Source organism: Sinocyclocheilus rhinocerous, unplaced genomic scaffold (genome assembly GCF_001515625.1).
Source record: "Sinocyclocheilus rhinocerous isolate Xijiao unplaced genomic scaffold, SAMN03320098_v1.1 scaffold5893, whole genome shotgun sequence".
NCBI lineage: Eukaryota > Metazoa > Chordata > Actinopteri > Cypriniformes > Cyprinidae > Sinocyclocheilus > Sinocyclocheilus rhinocerous.
In genome coordinates, this window is record NW_015647492.1 from 1 (window position 1) to 14,883 (window position 14,883).

General features: G+C 39.4%; 1 protein-coding gene across 1 annotated transcript; it reads left to right on the forward strand.

Annotated features, from left to right (window-relative positions):
* Positions 1-5,536: 5,536 nt before the first annotated feature.
* Positions 5,537-14,816, forward strand: LOC107709297 (5-hydroxytryptamine receptor 3A-like). Its single transcript, XM_016513763.1, has 6 exons — positions 5,537-5,636; positions 7,759-7,931; positions 8,029-8,189; positions 12,334-12,544; positions 14,156-14,287; positions 14,632-14,816. The coding sequence occupies exons 1-6, from the start codon at positions 5,545-5,547 to the stop codon at positions 14,796-14,798; spliced, it is 936 nt and encodes a 311-aa protein (XP_016369249.1). The 5' UTR covers positions 5,537-5,544; the 3' UTR covers positions 14,799-14,816.
* The last annotated feature ends 67 nt before the right edge of the window (positions 14,817-14,883 follow it).

Below are 14,883 nucleotides of genomic sequence, written 5' to 3' on the forward strand. Positions count from 1 at the left end.
GCTCATCGAGGACCTACCCTAGAAAGGGACAGAAACACACAGGTTTATCTCACTCACAGGTATATATATATATATATATTTGTATATACATATATTAGACATGGGCTGCTGCGTATGCCCTGGCATCTGTTTTTTTTTTTTTTTTTGCGAGATGTCAAGGAGGGGAGTCTCAGAGGACGTCTCACCCATAGAGAGATATGGAATCGATGGATGCGTGAGGAAAAACGGCCTCTTCCATTCCTTCTCAATCTTTATATGGAAAAGAGGAAGAAAGGAAGGCTCACCTGAGCTGTAGGGTTATGGCCAGAAAATAACGTTCATCGAGATACTTCACGACGTCACTTTCTTCACCCGTTTCACGGCAAGTAAAGCCTCGCCGTGGCGCGATCCATAATTTCCAAAAACTCATCATACGCAGGGCAGGAGGATTGGGAAGGCTCAGCCTCAGCTTCTTTGCCCTCCTCAGCCATTTCCTGCTTTTGCTGGGCTGATCCCAGCAGAGCACTGGCCCCTGAATCAGACAATGTTAATGAAATAACATCATCCTCCAGCGGCTCACTCTCGTGCAAAGCCGACGATCGCAAAAGGGAAACCCCCCTTCAAACTCATCGGCCAGATCCACCTGCGATCCCCACGAGCTCATTCCCTTCCGTGATTCAGCAGCGGCGGGTCCTGAATCGCGGGAAGCAGATGGCTGCCCCTCTTTCCTCGAAAAGAGACAAACGAGAGCGGAACTTTTCCCTTGGAAAAAACGCTTGCAGTGCACGCCGATTGCCCCCTCGGAGACATCGCGTGCGTGCTCTTTGCCCAAACAAAACAACGCATAGATCGTGTGTGTCATCAGATGTTAAACAACGTCAACACGGATGCACACATCCTTAAACACTTTGCTAGTGCTCGCCATAATGATATGAATAGAGATCGCTCTTACCACAGAAATGCACGCTTCAAACAAAACAGTCAATGAAGACGAAGAAGAGAATGATGTGTAGCTCCCAGCGCCTATTTATACTATAGTCGCACCGGTAGTGACGTCATGGCTGTCGCCGGCCAACGAGTTGGTGTTTTTTTCAATGTATGCTTCAGACACGGGTCACGACGAGGCGTTCCCCATAGCGACCCCTAGAGGACGCAGTTCGAAGTTCCCATGAAAGGGAACAATATTAAATATGTTCACCATGGTCCATTTATGTACATAATAATCAATAATAGAATAAACAACATAAAATCACATTTTGGTAAGATATAAGTAGACATTTAATCGCTTTATATTTTGTATTTTTTTCATGTCATTACAGTATTCAAGTAAGTCGAAACCCAATACTTACATTTAAAGTGTAATTCGGTAATTAAAAGTCAAAAACTAAAAATTCAGGCTCCAGTTGTTTTAATTTTCATTAACTAATAACATCTATGGCAGCTCTCTTCTCGCACCATTGCTACGCGACAGGAGCGGCAATCGGGAACACCTGCTGGCGCAATCAGGAAATCCTGCGAAGGCTAGACTCGGAGCATCCTTTGAAGACTGTGTTGGCCACATCCTTTGAAGGACCCGTCCTCTGAAGGATGCGATCTTTGAATTGGGACGCAGCTATAGCCCTCATGTAGCCTTTGTCTTTTGCCGTGTATTGATGTTGTAACCTGCTGTTGATGAGTCAAGTCTGTTCATGCCAAGTCAAGTTTCTGTTTGGATTATGTGTCTATTTTGTATTTGTATTTGTACTTTTGGAATAAAGCTGCACTTGGGTTCTTAAACTCGCCTTCAGTGGACCTATTGTTACAAGTGTCAATTTGAAAGTGATGTGACTTGTAGCCAAGTGGTAACCCATGCTCTGCTTTTATCCCATCCAAACACACACACCCAGAGCAGTGGGCAGCCATTTTTACTGCAGCACCCAGAGAATTTCTTAGCATCTATTTCCATGGTGACTCTTCAATTTGTCACTCTGTTCTGGATTAATCACAAGAATTTATTGTGTTTTCACTGTGAACCTCTGAGTTGACTGAACATACTCCTGGATGTGATTTTGAAACCACCTCATGTAAACAAGGTTTAATTGACAACCGAGATAACAGGGTATATGCAACGGTAAATGAACCTTGCTTTCTGGAATATGCCCCAATATGTAATAAAGTCTTATCTTCACAGGATGGGTGTCTGCTTTTACAAACTGCGAAGAAAGCACAGTTTATGGTACTGCTTATAAGGCACTTTTTGAACATCTCGGCTTGAACAAGACTGACGTTCCAAAAACCCACCAACTGCCCTACTACATGGACCCTCCTACTGAAGTTTATGTGGACCTGTATGTGACATCCATCATAGAAGTGGTATGAATCCAGCATGATTTATCTTCTTATACAAGTCATGAGTGTCAGACAGTTGTAATGTCATCATTTAACACTTAATTTATCTGCAGAATGAAAAAGCCCAGAGCCTCTCAACACAGGTCAAAATGATGACTAAGTTTTTTTTTTTTTGTTACGATATGTTGCTCTTATTTAAATGTTTCTCGGTTTATTTAACTCTTGCATTCTAAGAAGTTGCTTCACCATTTGTATTGTTCCTAATTTGTTTTGAGTGATTAGCTTTATGTATTGGTAATGCTAAACCACTATTTTTTAAATCTCACTTGGTTTTACCACAGCTGGTTTTTGTGTCATGGCCCATAAACAATTTTGGTTATACAGGTGATTACAGAACCCCAGTGGTGGATGAAGTACACTTAAATATAAATATAATTATACTTAAATATAATTACATATACCCTAAACATTATTACTCCAGTAAAACTATTAAGTACTCCACTTCAATTTTGGTTGAGTAAAATACACACTATAGTGTTTGTGTGTAAATATGGTGACAGCATACAATGCTTGAATATTTGAATTTGATATGTATGTATGTAGGTAGGTAGGTACACTCTAAAAAATTATGGCTTAAAAACAACCCAACTTGGGTTATTTGGCAACACAGCGCTGGGTAAATATTGGACAGAACACATGCTGGGTTATTATGACCCAGCTGGTTGGGTTAAATTTTTTAACCAAACATGCTGGTTTGTTTTATTTAAGTCATCTATTGTTTAAAAACTGTTATATTGCTGGCTTAAAACAGACTGGAAATAAAAAATAAAACACACACACACACACAGAATTACTAGAGGCAACAGCAATAATCAAAAGATGAACATTTATTATTAAGTAAGAACACCCATGGACAAAATAAAAGAGAAATTGAATTTATTTGGGTGAATACAGTATAGTTTACAATATTACATTTAAACTCGTTTAACAAGTATTTTAGACATACAAATTGTAACATTTAAAAGTAGCATTTTAATTCTCTGTAATCGCTTTTCACCGAAATAATGCTAATTCTCATGCCGGTGTGTCGCTGAAATCTGAGCTGGTGAAGGGCTGCTGTTCGTAGCTGAAAGATGCCATGACTGACTCCAAAACCTGCCCATAAACAAACAGTACTGATATTAGAGAACATATTTTAACATCAAATTAACTTAAGCTCAGTACTATAACGAATAAAATCCATTTATGTTATGCAAGGCAAAAACATTTACATCATGCAAAGTGACCGCTGCTGACTGACATCTCGTCCTTATGTTGTGTTGCGTAAAATAATACAATTTACAGCACAGTAAAGACTTTATAAATGAAATAAAATGTATACAAACCTTTATTTCGCTGAAGAAGTGCACCAAATCAGCGGCGCTGAGAACCGCTCTCTCCTAGAGGACTCAAAAAGCCCACGCTCTGACTATAAGTCAGCAGCTGGGTTGTTTCATCGGAGACAGGGTCAAACCAGTGGTTGGGTAGGAAAAAATAACCCAGCGTTAAAAATGACCCAGCAACTTAATTACAGAAAAACTACCCAGCATCTGGGTAAAAATATTAAAATATTAAAAACAACCCAATAAAATGACCCAACGAGCTGAACCCAGCATTTGGGTTAAAAAATAACCCAGCATTTTTTAGAGTGTATATGTATGTACACTATATTGCCAAAAGTATTGGGACACCCCCTTCTAATGATCAGGTTTGACTACTTTAGTCATGTCCATGAGTACAAATCTTAATGTTTAAGCAATAATATTCTAGGGAATTGTGTTATTCTAATTTCATAGCAACAGTTTGGACAGGACCCTTTTCTATTATAACATGACAATACCTCTGTGTATAAGGCAAGGTTAAAAAAGAAATTATTGATTCAGTCAGTGTGGAAGAACTTGACTGTCTGCAGAAAGCCAAGTCCTAATCCCAGCTGAACACGTGTGACTTTAAATGCAGACCTTGAGCCAAAAACTCATCACCAAACACCAATGACATATAAATAAAGTTAGGAGTATGACATGTTTTATTTTTATTTTTATATAGCCTGCACACAATAAGAACAAAACTGCGCCTTTGTAAAACAAAGAAAACAAACAGGATGTGCTTATTTTTTTTTACTATGGCAGTTACATGTTGTAACTCAGTCACTAGCATTCATAAATCTTTTGCACTTTATAACATCCAGCTCAGTCACTTATGAAAAGATAAACAGTAGTTCATCTGAGCCTAACAATGTAAACCTTCTTCTGGATTCAACAATTAACTGACATCAGCTACAAAATCGAATGTAAGTTAGAAAATCGTAAACTGAGAAAATGTCAACGTGTCTGGAAAGAGGTTTGTTAAAATTATATTTACATTCCGCCTGGTCATGTGCTGAGTCTGAGAAGTGGCGTCTTTCACTTGTTGTGTTGGGCCACATTGCAGGAAGAAAGGAGCTGGGTTCCATTTAAACAATCTTGAACACAAAGGTTGTGGACAATGAACTCCTGAGCACTGGGAAGGTCCTTGGTCTTGAACACACAGATTAAGGAGCCTTGAATGTGAAAGTTCTTAAATCTGTGCAGAAGATCTGGACGATCTGTAACACACAGATTGAGGATCCCCGAAGAAAGGATTCTGAAGTTGGCGCAGAAGATTGATGCAGAGATTGAAAACTGAACATAGATTTTTGAACACTGAACATAAATGTGCTGTTAAAAGAAAGATGAATTTCATCTGGGTTTCATAATAATTAAGAAAAAAAATCATACTGAAATTTATTCAAAATTTCCAAAAAAAGAAAGCTGCAATGTATCTCTGTATAACAGCGCAGATATGCAATGACTTTGCTAATAAGAGGACTCTATAAAAGCTGTTTATTGTGTTTGAACTGGTTTTGAGGACAGCACACTTGGCATTGCTCGAGGATTTCACTGTGCATGCTCTCAGGCAAGAGTGTGTCTTTAGCGTGCATCATATGCTGAGATACTGAGGTGTCCATAAACGCCTGTATAACTGAAATTTGTTGTTGGTCATGACACAAAGATGACTGCTTTGGTAAAAAAAAAAAATACTGGTGATTTTGCAATACAAATGCATAGAGTTTTTGAAGAAAGAAAGACAAATGGTACAGCAACCAACTTGAGAAGGACTGGCCCTTTGATGATCACCGTGAACCTTATATTCATAACTTTGCAGGCTTGGATCAATAACATGGAGTGGCAGTCCGATCAGTTTTGTGGAATTGACGCAGTTCCAGCAACAAAAGATATGTTTTGGACTCCAGATATTATTATCAAAGAAAGGTATAATTTTTTATTTATTTATTTATTTTTGCAGAATTTTCGGTAACACTTTAGAATAATGGTCCGTTGTTAACAAGTAACTATGCAGGAAGTAATAGGTAGTACATTAACACTTAATACTATTAACTAATAGAGAAGCGAGATTAACTAAGCAGTAAGTAGTAGCAAATTTAGGACAAATGTAGTTCCTTATTAGATATTTGATAATTATTAAATAAAAATATCCTCATTGAGAACTACTTGTGAACTATGACCAGTTAATAAAGAATAACCCTACCTTTGTCCTAAATTTGCTACTACTTACTGCTTAGTTAATATTGCTTCTCTATTAGTTAATAGTATTAAGTTAAGTGTTAATGTAGTACTACCTATTACTTCCTGCATAGTTACTTGTTAACAATGGACGTTAAGTGTTACCGAATTTTCTTTTTGCCTCTTTTTTGCTACTTTCATTTATAGGGTTAGTACTGAGAGAATGAGAAATGATGTTTAGAAGAAGGAAAAATTAAATCAGGAAATGAAATTTAAACAAATTAAAATAAAATAAAAAACACTTCTGATCAGTGCTTAGACTTCAGATGTGATCAGTGAATCAGACATTTCATGATGATATTAATCAACTGTCAATATCACCTGGTGTTATTCTGTCTTGACTTTTTCTGATTCAGTTACAAGAATAACAAACCAGGGAGGACAAGTTAAATTTGTATGGGTCCCAGCGCACATAGGAGTGAAGGGGAATGAAAGAGTGGACAAGGTCGCAAAGAAGGCCTTAAAGAAGGAAAATGTAGAAATGCAAATAAGAATCAGTAAAGCAGAAGTGCATAATCTGGCAAACAATTAACCACAAGTGGCAAGAAATGTGGGATAATGAGGGGAAAGGGAGACATCTATACCATGTTCAAAAGAGTATCAAAGTAAATAAGATAGGAAGTGGAAACAGGAAAGAGGAAAGTGTATTAACAAGATTAAGGTTGGGACATTGTGCTCTAAATAAAACATTAAAAAATGGTAGGGAAACATCAGACGGGTCTGTGTGGGGAGTGTCAGGAAGAGGAATCAGTGGAGCATGCAATTCTACATTGTAGGAGATACCAGAAGCAGAGAGAGATAATGGAAAATAATCTGAAGGAGGTAGGGGTGCAGAAACGTACCTTAAAAACAACCCTAGGTTTGAGTGATAGAGCACAAGTAAGAGAACTATTAGTTTTTTTAAGGGAAACTGGGCTTTATTATAGGATATGATGGTAAGGAAGGAAGGGTAATTACTGGGTATTTTGTATTTTTGGAATGGAGGGGTTCTTTTTTTTTTTTTCTCCTCCCCCTCTATCCCTAATTTATAGTAGAAATAGATTGTGAACTTACTTACTGATCCACACTCCAGAACAGAAGGGGGCAGTAATGCACCAATAAGATGGATGCCAACCGCTGTTAAAAAAGAAGAAGACGACTTTTTCTGATGTAAAAAAAGTTATTTCTGAAAACACTAATACAACAACTAGCTACGACAGCCAAAAAATAAATAAATAAAAAATAACAAAGCACTCAAGGGTCTAGTGCTCAAATGCAGCAACCACTGCCTTTCACTAATGCTCAGTCATTCCTTTATTATCTCATTAAATCTATCACTGCTTCAGTGTTATTTTAAAGGGGTGGTCGACCGGCTATTTTCGAAGGCTTGATTGTGTTTATGGGGTGCACTGTAACGTGTTCATGCTTTGTTTTTGTTTTTTTAAATCTCATAATTTTTTCACATATTTTACTTTTATTCTACACCGCTTTTTCCGGTCTCCTAAAACGGTCTTTTGAGTTCCTGGTTCTATGAAGCCCCTCCCTCAGAAATTTGCAAAGATTGGTTAGCTGGCCCAGTGTGTTGTGATTCGCTATCCGCCTAGTGCACGTTGTTCGGAAACATCACGCCAGCCAAATGAAATGCTTTTTGTTGCTTGTCTGAACAAATTCTTACATATCTCTAAAAAAGTTTAGCTCTATTTTTCACATAAATGATTTTCAGTAGTCTGTACAAATTACATTAAATGTGTATAGCCCTCTAATTATGCTTTGTCTTTTTAATTATGTCAGTCACGATCAGTATTACAGTTTGTTGTTGTTGTTTGTTTAGCATCAAAACAGAGTTTGGAACAAAGGAGTCTCCATATTTGCAGTTGCTCTGGTGGGACCTGTCAGTCTCAGTTGATATTTTAGCTCTGACTACTGCTTGTAAGATGGACCTCTACAGATTTCCCTTCGACACCCAAATCTGCAATATAACACTTCACTCTGCAGTGCATTCAAGTACATCTAAAATCCAAGACAAAACACAATATTTTTATATAAATTAATTGTAAAAAAAATAAATCAAGAAAATTGTTTATTGTCTGTTTTCTCACAGTTGGTGAGCTTACCATCGATCCATTTTCTGATAATAAAAACATTACGCATGAATCCAAGGAGTTCTTTCAAGCCCAGGGAGAGTGGGAACTCCTCAGTATAGATGCTTCTAAATCTAATGCCACTCTTCTAGATTATTTACAGGATCTGCTGATATACAAGGTACAGAACACAGAGTATACAGTGCGTGCAAGATTAATTATTAAAATTAAATGTATAACTAGAATGCTAAAAAAGCCTGGCCATCTGGCCATTCTTTACCACCGAGAGTGTGCAAAACATGTGCCAGAACTAAATAATTAGATTTTCATTTGAACCTTTAAAAGGGTGGGACATACAAAATTCCCGCACATCCTGCACAAACATGTTTTTCTTTAAAAAAAAAATGCTTTTATTTTCAATTTTACAGTTTATATCAGGAAAAATAACACGTAAAGATTAAATGCCAAAGTTTGATTATAAAAAAACAAAAAAAAAAATTTTGATGGATTTTTTATTTTAATGATGGCTTTTATTTTATTTATTTTTTTTTTTCATTTTTACAGTCAACATGCAAATTTTGTGTTTATCAGTGGTTGGGACTCAGTGGTGTAACTACAGACCCGTGGGGCCCGTGCGGCGGGGTGGCCCGCTGCGCACGCAGGCACTGCCCACATCACTGCCCCTGGCGACGAAGTGACTATATCAATATAAATATAAATATTAATAATACAATATAATTACTGCCGAGATTCTTAACAGTAGTGAATAAATATATAAATTTGCACATATTATTTGTGTGATTTAATGGTCTAGTGACAGAATTTTTGTCACGCATTTCTGAGGTTCTGGGTTCTAATTCACCCTCGTATAGTTTTTTTTTTTTCCTCATTAAAACCAAAAGTGTTCATTTTGTGCTTTTACCAGAATGAAGCACTCGATCGTCTGTGTGAAGACTGCGCATTGTGCACGAGTGCCAAGAGAGAACTAATAACAGCAGCAACGAGCACTTGCCATAACACATTCCAGCGATAGATCGCCTGTTATTTAACACAGACCAATTAATTTCTTATCGAATGGAGATGTTTCTGTGACCGTGCGTGCCGCGAGATGTTGCAAAAAGCGGTGAGGTGTTGGGGACACCGGCTGCCCAATTCACCCGTAACCAAAGAAGAAACCTGAGGAGAAAAAGGCAGTCGGTTCTAGCCCCAGAGCTCGCTCCAGTGTCGGCCCCAGCCCCAGAGCTCGCTCCAGTGTCGGCTCCAGCCCCAGAGCTCGCTCCAGTGTCGGCCCCAGCCCCAGAGCTCGCTCCAGTATTGGCTCCAGCCCCAGAGCTCGCTCCTGCGTGGGCCCCTGTTCCCAAGTATAGCCCATGGATGGCTCCAGTTCCTGATTATAGCTCACGGAGGGCTCCAGTTCCCGAGTATAGCCCACGGAGGGCTCCTGTCCCCGAGTTTAGCCCAGTGAGGGTTCCCGTCCCCGAGTTTAGCCCAGTGAGGGTTCCTGTCCCTGAGTCGAGCCCAGGGAGGGCTCCTGATCCCCCGTTGAGCCCAGGGAGGGCTCCTGATCCGCAGTTCAATCCCCGGTTTTGGCCCCAAGAGGGCCTTAGAGCCCGCTATCCTCTCCAAGGATTTTTCTTTGGGGGGGGGTAGTAGGGCTCCAGCCATAGAGGCCGGGGTGGGGGCTGGGGCCGCAGCCTCGGAAGCTGCTCTGCCATGGCCCCCTGAGTTCCATGCTCCGCCATGGCCCCCTGAATTCCCAGCTCCACCATGGCCTCCTGAGTCCCCTGATCCGTCATGGCCTCCTGAACTGCCAGATCCGCCATGGGTCCTGGAATGGGCACCACCCTGGAGGCCTTCCGTCTAGTAACCCTGTCCCTAGAGGCCTCCAGAGCGCCCACCCCCCCTCCTCATTGGATGTTATACGGCGCGGAACGTGCCTTCCGGGAGGGGGGAGTAAATGTCAGACTCTATCCATGTCTCGTGTTGCGTTTTCCTCCCCCACGTGTTCCAGTTTTCATGATTATGCCCATTTTTGGTTTTCCAAATCCTATTTGAGTTCCATTAGTTTCAGCTGTGTCCCATTAATTTCCGTGATTAGTCCCTTGATTAGTCCCTGTGTGTTTCCATGTACAGCGTCCGGAATTGTTCGTCAACCCCTCAGTCTACGTGTGTGATCTTGCCTATGTTCCCCGTTGTTTAAAAGAATAAAGACTGTTGATGTTTATCCCGTTGGTTTCCGCGCTCCTTCGTCTCCTCGTTTCCGCCACAGTAGGCGAGCCGTGACAGTAACACATGCTGACGACTGTGAAATCCAACACGATTAATTTGGTACTTCTAGCTGCTGCGGCCAGGCGCATACACAGCCGCATTGTGCGTGTTGGAGAGAGACGCACACAAAGAGAACGGTTCAATTTAATATAAGAAACTGATAAGGTACTGGTTTTAGTTGGTCTAAATTAAGTAGGTTAGGCAAAAATTTGCTGTGTTTGTATGTGCTTCATAACCGTGCAGCCCAGGAGGGCCTGTCGTAATAGCCTGCACTGGGGCTCATCATTACTATGTTACACCACTGGTGGGACTCAAGAGGATACTTTAATAATATGATTCTCTGTCAGGATCCTTGCATATGTGTGGATTTTCTTTACTTTCTCATGCAGCAAGCTGCAGAGTAGGACTAGATTTCACAAAACCAAAGAAATCCAACCCGATTTAGCTTGATTCCCCAGCTAGAAGTGTTATTGTTCTAAGAATGTTCTGAGAACATTATTCTGTGTTTTGGTAATGTTTTCAGTGGCAAGTTTTATTTTTGTTCCAAGAATATTCTCCTAAAATGTAGGATAACATTCTCTAAACACATTCTAAAAATGTTTATTGATAACATTTGAACATTATCCCCTAAAATTCTTATAAAGATTTTAGCAGGAAGCTTCCCATTGGGCATTGGATACGGACTCAAATGTTGCTCAGATGTCAAATTTTGGTTGAAAGTAAAAACCCAACCTTTGTTTGACGTCAAGCATAGATCACCCAAAAATGAAAATTCTGTCATTAATTACTCCAAACCTGTAAGACCTTCATTCATCTTCAGAACACAATTTAAGATATTTTTGATTAAATCCGAGAGCTCTTTGACCCTCCATAGACAGCAACACAACTGAAATGTTCCCAGGCCCGTAGTAAGGACATCGATAAAATAGTCCATGTGACATCAGTGGTTCAACCGTAATTTTGCGAAGCTACAAGAATACTTTTTGTGTGCAAAGAAAACAAAAAATAATGACTTTATTCATCAATTTGTCTCCTCCTCATCCCGTCTGCCATGGCGTGCCACCATTATGGAGAGTATCACCACACATGCACTTGCTCTCCTCTAAATGTAAACAACGCATGCACGTGCTGCCGCTTACGTTGAACACGCATGTGCTGCGCCTTGTTTAAGCACCGTTTTCATTTTTGGGTGAACTATCCCTTTAATTATCTCTGGAGTATATGCACCTGAAAGTGTAACATCAGCAGTGACCAGCACATTGAGAGATTCTGTTGGTGTGTTTGACTTCATGCAGTGCTGCGCAGAATGATCAGTGTCTGACCAGTGCATGTTGGCTATGGAAAGGCATTATGGAAAGCAACATGTCTGACTTAATGTGACACTGAAGATTGGAGTAATGATGCTGAAAATTCAGCATAGCATCACAGGGGGGGAAAAGCATTTTAAAATATATTCAAATAGAAAATAGTTATTTCAAATTGTAATAATCTTTCACAATATTAGCCTACTGTATTTTTAATCAAATAAATACTGCCATGGTGGTCATAAGAGACTTCATTATATCTACAGTATATCTACCGAAAACTATACACTGTGTTCCAAATTATTATGTATTATAAAGGAAATAGTTTGATGTTTTCATATTTTTTTAGATAACTGGCATCAATCTCAGAGAGGTTTCTTAAATAGTTTGCCAGGTCTTCTTAAAGAGATTGTTCCACATTATTAAGCAAGTCACAGTTCTCATGCAATTTGTATTAAAAAGACCGGTATTTGAAGTTGCTGGTGTCTCTGGAGTCCCAACAACCTCTCCATGCAAGCTGGCACTTCTAACCAAAGCTTTTAAATTTTGGCACATACTTTTCACACATTCTGTGGCAATAAAATGGCCAATACGGCTCTGCCTTTATTATAATTAATTAATGTTGAATTAATTTCTGTCATTTTATATTGTATTATTCCGTAAACAAAACTGTTAACACACTTGCTCTTGATTTCAATACTGATTTGGCTTCACTGCTGTATTGTTTAGACATTTTCTGTTTGTCCATGGCAGATCACCATCAAGAGGAGACCTCTACTGTATGTCATAAACATTATAATACCAGTATTTTTCTTCCTTGTGCTGGATGTGATGTCCTTCTTCATTGACGCAAGTGGAGCAGAAAAGCTGAGCTTTAAAGTGACTTTACTGCTGTCTATTTCTGTTTTGCTGCTGATTCTTAACGACACGCTGCCCTCTACAGCTAATGAAATCCCATTGATTGGTGAGTCTAACACTGACATGCTCATGTCTTAATTAGTTAAAAATGCAATCTATAAGCTGGATGGTTCGAATTAGGCATTTAACCTAGAGCACAGAGAATTTTTTTTTTCCTATGAAATAAAAAATAGGTGAGTCATTTGCACTTACCATGAACATTTAAGGACATTTTTTAAGTAGTATTTAAAGGGGACATTGGATGAAATTTTCTTTTTTTTTTCTTTTTCTTTTTAGCTTTTCTTGCATTCAGTCAGGTTTCTGGCATGTCTGCCAGCTCAGAAAAGCTGAAAAGAAAACATGCAGCCAGTTTATTATGGGCTGTCTGAGTCTGAAACTCTGTCATCCAGCGAGCTTTTCAATTTGCAGCAGGTTTCTACGTAGCTAGCTAGCTATTTAAATAAGACCACCTCCGAGCCATATACGGACTGAACCATATTCACGTGTCTTGTGTCGACACACCCCATATAAATGGCCTTTCGCACCGCAGGAACCTTTTCATAGTACCAGAACTAATTGTGGAACTACCCACTTTTTGGCGTTTTCGCACCGCCGGAACTGGGTGCGATTTTAGTACCGGACTGCCTTTTTCGAGAACCAAATGAGCTCCTACTCCGGAGCAGGGTCTAACCAGCACAACTGGTACTAATCGTGACGTAAGTAGACATTGATTGGCCAAACGCGTACGAGAACGCCCTCACCCACCATGATTTACAACGCCGTGTAAACATACTGTAAACATTGTGTCAACTTATTTCGCAAGTATGGAGAACAGCGATAGATGGACGGACGCTGAAGTGCAGGCACTTGTAGCAAATGTAGCACTGCCAGTTGTCGTTGGAGATTCTTAGTCCTCCTTTCCGTTCTTTCAATCGCTTTACGTATACGTCGACATTCCATGTCCATTATTGTGAAACCTGCGAGACACAACAAACACTCAGCTCCTATCACAGCGTCCTCCATCCTCCTGTTGTTAATGTTGTTCTTCTTTGTTTCTGTTGTTGAACGCCGTGCACAAATGACCTCGCTGTCGACCGACACACTGTCGGTGCGAATGCAACCCTTTAAATGGTACTGGGAAATAGTTCGCGCAAAATCGTCCCAGTACTTTAGTACTGTACATTTAGTTCTGGAACTAAAGCGGTGCGAAAAGCCCTTAAGATAGGGGTGGGGTGAGCAGTAGCTCATTATCATTTAAAGAGACATGCACTGAAACGGGTCGTTGTGAACAGAGCTGTTTTTGACAAGGTAAAAAGGGTGTTGTTTTATACTAACGTTGAGGAATTTTAACCAAAGTATGTTACCGGCATTTCATGAAGTCCCTAAAGAATCATACCAACTTGTGTAAAATGGGCATCTGATGTCCCCTTTAAGAAATTATTGGAGAGGGTCACAGAGCCAGAGTGTTTACACTTTTTAAGGATAGCAACCAACTAATGACTTACTTATAGTTGTCTCTATATTTATGGAATGAGAAAGTATTTTTTAACACGAAAAAAAAAAAAGAACTGTAGAGAAATACCACATGCCTCCACTTCCAACACATGATTTAAACAAACAAACAAATTTATTTCAAAGGCAATTCAGCTGTTTCCATCATAGTTTGTTCTCTTCACAGGCATTTACTGCAGTGTGATTTTCAGTCTCATTGGTTTCAGCATTCTGGAGACCATCCTTGTGTCTTTCCTGATGGCTAAAGGAGCCGAGAAGAGATCAGTGGAAAACACAGCTGCTGTTAGTGGCCGAGATGGTAAGAGTCAAGACAGCATCCGATTATGTGATTTTTTTTTCTTATCTTATACTTTCAGTTCTCAAATTAAGGTTTATTAGTGGAATTAAGTTTAAGATTTGCTTGCTTTATCATTCTGGTACACAGGAGAAAGGAAAGCAAATACAATTGACCTTTGAATAAACCACATCAAAATCACATGTTATCTATTTTTTTTGTTTTATTTGTTTTTATTATTCTTCTACTTTTTCTATGAAAGTGTCAGCAATTATTCTTCATTGAAGAATTGTATATATGGGATAATGTAGACCACACTATATATAGTGTTTATTCAGAGCAGACATGTTTTGTATTCCCTCTTATAGATATTGTAAGAGACCTGCACAACTCCCCAGACTCAGTTAGAGATCAGAATGGGATGCAGAGATGGATTCGAGTGGCAAGAATCATAGATGTGACCTTCTTGGTTCTTTATTTAATTACCATTATTGTGTTTCTGACCATGCTTGGGAAGAGCTGGGTTTCATACTGATGTCTCGTATACATGAAATGCCACACAATACTAACTGTCATTTACAGTTTGTACATAGTTTATATAGACATTAATAATAAAAAAA